General features: G+C 48.7%; 1 protein-coding gene across 2 annotated transcripts in view; it reads left to right on the forward strand.

The window, feature by feature from the left end:
* ST8SIA5 (ST8 alpha-N-acetyl-neuraminide alpha-2,8-sialyltransferase 5) overlaps positions 1 to 4,953 on the forward strand; it is a 51,889-nt gene extending 46,936 nt beyond the window's left edge. For both annotated transcript variants that reach the window (XM_056848856.1, XM_056848857.1), the window contains 2 exons: positions 2,523 to 2,615; positions 4,469 to 4,953. In XM_056848856.1, coding sequence (XP_056704834.1) covers positions 2,523 to 2,615; positions 4,469 to 4,931 — 556 coding nt within the window. In that variant the 3' untranslated portion in view covers positions 4,932 to 4,953. The remainder of the gene's footprint in view (positions 1 to 2,522; positions 2,616 to 4,468) is intronic.
* The last annotated feature ends 1,385 nt before the right edge of the window (positions 4,954 to 6,338 follow it).

Genomic DNA, 6,338 nt, shown 5'->3' on the forward strand with positions numbered 1-6,338 from the left:
CTGGCCCTGGGTGACATTCCAGATGGAGCTATGGATCTCTAGCAGAGGATCTCTTATTGGGGCATCTAAGACCTGGTCGAAACGATATATTTGCCATGTTCCTGGTTGGTGAAGTGAGGTGTGGTGGAAGTGCTTGCCCGTTGTCCACTGTGATGTGATTAAAATGTGGAATTCACTGGCATAGTGGTGGCCACAGGCCTACGCAGCTTTAAAGGGGGATTAGACAGGTCCATGGAGGAGAGGTCTATCAGTGGCTACTAGCCATGGTAACTAAAGGGAGCCTCCATGTTCAGAGGCAGTAAACCTCTGAATCCCAGTGCCAGGATGCAAAGGCCTTAGCCTCTATGCTCTGTTGTTGGCCCTCCGGAGTAACCAGCTGTCCGCTGTGTGAAACCGGATGCTGGACTAGAAGGACCGCTGGTCTGATCCAGCAGGGCTCTTCTTATGTTCTTAAGCCCGCTTCCGTTTTTGTTTCAACGGAGGGAGCTACAATTGCCGGCTTTGTGTCCAAGACGTCCCCATCGTGAAAGCAAATGAGGACCTCTTTGTAGAAATGTGCCGGGTGGGTGGATGCAGGCAAATAGGGGGTTTTCATCCTACGATTGTGATTTTCTTTTTGTACATGTAGCCAAAGTTTCCTCATGCTGGGGAGGAAAAATAAAGGGGAATTATAAAAAATACACGATTCTCATCATGCTGGTTGTTCCCCTTCTCTCGCTTTGTGCTTGCTACAACGGTGACCTTTGGTTCCAGCAGGCTCCATGTCGGGAAAGAAAAAGCATTTTGTAAGAAGGCGTTGTGTAGGCACTGCCCAGACCGCCTCAATGGGCCATGCTCGGCATGCTGTTTTCCCATGCCTCCATTGAATCGTGCACAGTCGTTCCCTGGGATGATGAAAGGAATGACATTCCCAAAGAAACGGGCGTGAGTTGCCGCTGACAGTGTGACAGAAGCACAGTCTCTCCGTCGGTTATTTCAGAGTTCGGGGCGGGGTGGGGGGAGGACTTGGGAGGATGGTGGAGAAAGGAAGTCTTTTCGTCCAGAGAAAGAAGAAGGAGAGTTGGTTTTTACATGCCGACTTTCTATACCACTTAAGGAAGAATCAAACCAGCTTACAATCACCTTCCCTTCCCCTCCCCTCAACAAGCACTCTGTGAGGTAGGTGGGTCTGAGAGAGCTCTGAGAGAACTGTGACTAGCCCAAGGTCACCCAGCTGGCTTCATGTGCAGGAGTGGAGAAACCAACCTGGTTCACCAGATTAGCCTCCACCACTCATGAGAACCAGGTTCTCCAGACTAGAGTCCACCGCTCCAAACCACCACTCTTAACCACTACACCATGCTGGTTCTCCCACAGTGCTCAATGGTAGGCAAACGTGAGTTGCATTTTATGGCACAACTTACACATTTTATGGCACAAAAAAAGACAAGATCATTTAGGACGAATCCACAGTTGCTCCCAACAGGAACAAGACAGGCAGGGGCTTTGCTGGTTTGGTTTGTTTGTTTTTCCAATGGTCTCTTCAGCAGTATCCTAAATTGATGGTCTTCAGCCTTTGAGACCTGCTGAACGTGGGACCAATCAAGCTACAGGCGTGGGATATGAAGTCCCTTGACGTTGGAGTCACATGACAGGAAGCGGGGGAGCCACAGTTACGGTCTCACAGATATCAAGGGCTGCAGATCCAAAGATTTGGGTAGGAAACACAAACTACATGGTTTGCAAGTCTGGATTAAACATGGTTTGCAAGTCTGGGTTGCAAGTCTAGGTTGCAAGTCAAATACACGAGAACATAAGAAGAGCGCGTTCAGTGGTCCATCTAGTCCAGCATTCCTTTTCACACAAAGGCCAACCAATTGGCCTGGAGGGTCAAACAAACAGGGTATAAAGGAAGAAGAAGAGTTGTTTTCTATATGCCGAATTTCTCTGCCACTTAAGGAAGAATCAAACTGCCTTACAATCACCTTCCCTTCCCCTTCCCACAACAGACACCCTGTGAGGTAGGTGGGGCTGAGAGAGCTCTAAGAAAGCTGTGATTAGCCCAAGGTCACCCAGCTGGCTTCGTGTAAAGGAGTGGGGAAACCAACCCAGTTCACCAGATTAGCATCCGCCGCTCATGTGGAGGAGTGGGGGAATCAAACCCGGTTCTCCAGATCAGACTCCACCGCTCTTAACCACTACACCACTCTGGCTCTCTTAGACCAGTCATACACAATCATACACAGTCAGCTTAACCTACCTTACAGGGTTGTTGTGAAGATCAAATGGGGAGGAGGTTGTAGGCTCACTTTGGGTCCCCGCTGGAGAGAAAGCCGGGGTATAAACGAGGTAAATGAAAAAAATAAAATTTTATGTCGTAACCAGGTCTCACCGATCTCGGTCCTATCCCACTTCCTGAGCGCGCTTGCCAGGATACAACCCACATGTACATTATCCCCGAGCTCCGTGCAGGAAGGATAAAGGCAGGGAATCGTAATCACCACTATTTGACATCTTATTGTTGCTCTGTTCTTTGCCATTAGGTGCAATTTGCCTCCCATATCGGAGAAGTACATGGCGGACGTTGGCGTGAAGACCGACATTGTCACGGTGAATCCCAGCATAATTACCGAAAGGTCAGGCCCCGCGCCCGTTTCTACGCCTCTGCCCCCATTTCCCTCCGTTGTCTTTGTGTGATTGACAAGCCTCTCAAGTGAAGGAGTGAACCCCCCCTGTTATTAATGCCCCAGGTTCTCGCCCTCGGCGTTATAATTTCATAGCAACTGGCAATCGGAATAATTTGAGCTCTCTTATCGTCAAGAGGAATGTGTTCGAAAGACACGCTCGGATTTCCGCACTCGCCCGCTCTTCCCCTGACACAACCCCCCCTTTTCGTACAAAGAAATACAGCCAATCTGTCGTGTCCTGGGTTCTGCTCTAGATTTTAGATCTCATCTTTGCAGCATGGGGATTTCTTTCATTTTGGTCCCTGGTTGTATCAGGCATCTTTCAGCCCACCCTGTTTTACAGGCCAACGCGTTTTGAGCTCATTGATTTCAATGAAGGGGTTAAGCATGGCTTAAATCGTTCCCACTGAAACCAGCAGGATTTAAAAGAGCTTTAAGGGAGCCCTCGTGGTGTGGTTAAGAGCAGTGGTTTGGAGCGGTGGACTCTGATCTGGAGAACCGGGTTTGATTCCCCACTCCTACACATGAGTGGCGGAGGCCAATCTGGAGAACCAGATTGGTTTCCCCACTCCTACTCATGAAACCAGCTGGGTGACCTTGGGCTAGTCACACTCTCTCAGCCCCACCTACCTCACGGGGTGTCTGTTGTGGGGAGGGGAAGGGAAGGTGATTGTAAGCCGGTTTGATTCTCCCTTAAGTGGTAGAGAAAGTCGGAATATCTAAACAAACTCTTCTTCTTAAATTTGGCCTGGCCGTATCCAATTAATATTTCCCCCCTCCTTTTTGAAAGGAGATATTTTGCTTTTGTATATCAAAGTCGGTTTCAGGTAGCCGGCTCAAGGTTGACTCGGGCTTCCATCCTTCCGAGGTCGGTAAAATGAGTTCCCAGCTTGCTGGGGGTGAAGGGTAGGCAACAGCGAACCATCCCATAAACAAAAGTCTGCCTAGAAAATGTAGGGATGTGACATCACCCCTTGGGTCAAGAATGACCCGGTGCTTGCACAGGGGACCATTACCTTTATATCAAAAGAATGGAAAATACACACTAAAGCAAGGGTTTTCTCTCTTAATGGATGGTTCGGTGGTTTTAAATAGAGGACAGAGCAGCTAGCCCTGTTGGTAAAGCAGAGGTTTCAGCTAACATTTAACACTGAGAGTCACTGTGGCATCAGAGCCAGCGTGGTGTAGTGGTTTGGGTGTTGAACTAGAATCTGGGAGACCCAGGTTCGAATCCCCACTCTGCATGGAAACTTGCTGGGTGAACTTGGGCCAGTCAAACAATCTTGGCCTAATTTTACCTCACAGGGTGGTTGTGAGAATAAAATGGAGGAGAGGATGAACTAATGTAGGCTGCTTTGGGGTTTCCAATTAGGGAGAAAGGTGGGATATAAATGAAGTAGATAAATAAATTACATTAGACTTTTTGATCTTCCAGCATGGTGTAGTGGTTAAGAGCGGTGGACTCTGATCTGGAGAACCAGGTTTGATTCCCCACTCCTCCACATGAGCGGTGGAGGCTAATCTGGTGAACTGGATTTCTTTCCGTACTCCTCCACATGAAGCCAGCTGGGTGACATTGGGCTAGTCACACTCTCTCAGCCCCACCTACCTCACAGGGTGTCTGTTGTGGGGAGGGGAAGGGAAGGTGATTGTAAGCCGGTTTGAGTCTCCCTTAAGTGGAAGAGAAAGTCGGCATATAAAAACCAACTCTTCTTCTTTTTCTATAAATGAAGTAAATAAATAAATTACATTAGACTTTTTGATCTTCCTAATGACTCTTCTAATCTACCCCCCCGGCTTAGATTTCACAAGCTGGAGAAATGGAGGAAACCGTTTTACGACGTCCTGCAGGCTTACGAAAACGCCTCGGTGCTGCTCCCCGCCTTCTACAATGCCCGCAACACGGATGTCTCCGTCCGGGTCAAGTACGTTCTGGACGACTTCGAGTCCCAGCAGGCGGTCTACTACTTTCACCCACAGTATCTCATCAACGTCTCACGCTATTGGCTGACCCAGGGGGTGCGGGCCAAGCGCGTCAGCACGGGCCTGATCCTGGTGACGGCCGCCCTGGAGCTGTGCGAGGAGGTGCACCTTTTTGGTTTCTGGGCTTTCCCCATGAACCCTTCAGGGATATACATCACCCACCACTACTACGACAACGTCAAACCTCGGCCAGGATTCCACGCCATGCCTTCGGAAATCTTCAACTTTCTCCATATGCACAGCAGAGGGATCCTGCGGGTACACACAGGCACCTGCAGCTGATTGGCAGTTGGCGAACTTCGGTTTGTTCTTCCAGTTGGCGAACTTCAGTTTGTTCCTCTGCAAAGGAAAAGAAGAAAGCCGAGTTAACGGGAGCTCTGTGTCCGAGAACCGATTCCTGGCACTGTTTTGGAGTGGGGAGCGCCACCTCAGCGTGATCTCCCCTCTCTTGAATTTTCATGTTTAAAATGGTCTTGTGAAAGGGTCCTTTGTGGGTAAGTTTACCATGCCACGTTCTAAAAGACGCCTACTTGCGGCTGTGAGAATGGGCCCTGGATCTTTCACCTAGAAGAGTTAGATGACGTGGAGGAGATTTATGCAATAATGTTTGATTTTTTTAAAAAAAGTACATTTCTTCAAGGCTTCGTGCTCCTCAAGAGCTGGGGTTGCCAGCGACCCTCCCTTGCTAGCCATGTAGGATTACTGCAATTCAGGTGAAATCACTTACAAGAATCCACGCACTTCCCCCGGAACCCAGAGGGAGCAGAGAAGCACACTGTCTATAGATTTTAGACCATTAGCTAGAGCACATTGATTGTAGCGATGGTTCATTTCATTTCCAGGAAGGCACCCAACCTGATTTTACTTGACTATGTCGAGGAGCTGGGTTAGCAGCTCTCAAACCCTGGCACTGATATCCTGTGAGCACTTGTACGGAGAGAACTCAAGGCAAATCCTTCTGATGGCAGTTCTCTTTGTGCCCGATCCGCCACACGATCTGCCCCTGCCCCCTTTCCTCATAAGTAATAATTGTGTCAAAAACCTTTCGATCCAGCAATTCTCTCTCTGACTGGACACTGAAGTAACTTAGCAAAGCCTAGTTTCCCCTGAACAATGTTTGGCTTGCTTACCATTTTCCAGAAGGGTAAAAGGATTTGGGAGGGGGCTGTGGCTGAGTGGGAGAGCAGCTGCTTGCCATGCAGAAGGTCCCAGGTTCAATCCCCAGCAACTCAAGTTAAAAGGACCAGGTAGACGGTGATAGGGAAGACCCCTCCCTGAGACCCTGGAGAGCTGCTGCCAGTCTGAGTAGACAGTACTGACCTTGATAGACTAAGGGTCTGACTTGAGTATAAGGCAGCTTCTTGTGTTCATGGTGATCGATTTTTCCTCCTGTCCCTTCAAAGCACAACACGATCTTTCTCAGCCATATTAGTAGTTACGAGTCCAGAACTAGGAAAATATTGTGATTACAGATTCATTGAAGAGTGCAGAGTTAACTGAGATGCAGAGAAGCCGCAGAGAAAGTAGAAGAGACTAGTCAAAGCCAGTTGGGATGGGATTGTTAGAGTTCTGGATTAGGATGGGAGAGACCCAGTTCAAAGCCCTACTCTTCCATGAAGCTGAGTAGGTGTCCTTGGTCCAAGGACTTTAAATCAAAAGAGTTTCTGTCCAGACATTAGGAAGAATTTT

The sequence above is a fragment of the Euleptes europaea genome, chromosome 4 (genome assembly GCF_029931775.1).
Source record: "Euleptes europaea isolate rEulEur1 chromosome 4, rEulEur1.hap1, whole genome shotgun sequence".
NCBI classification, from domain to species: Eukaryota; Metazoa; Chordata; class Lepidosauria; order Squamata; family Sphaerodactylidae; genus Euleptes; species Euleptes europaea.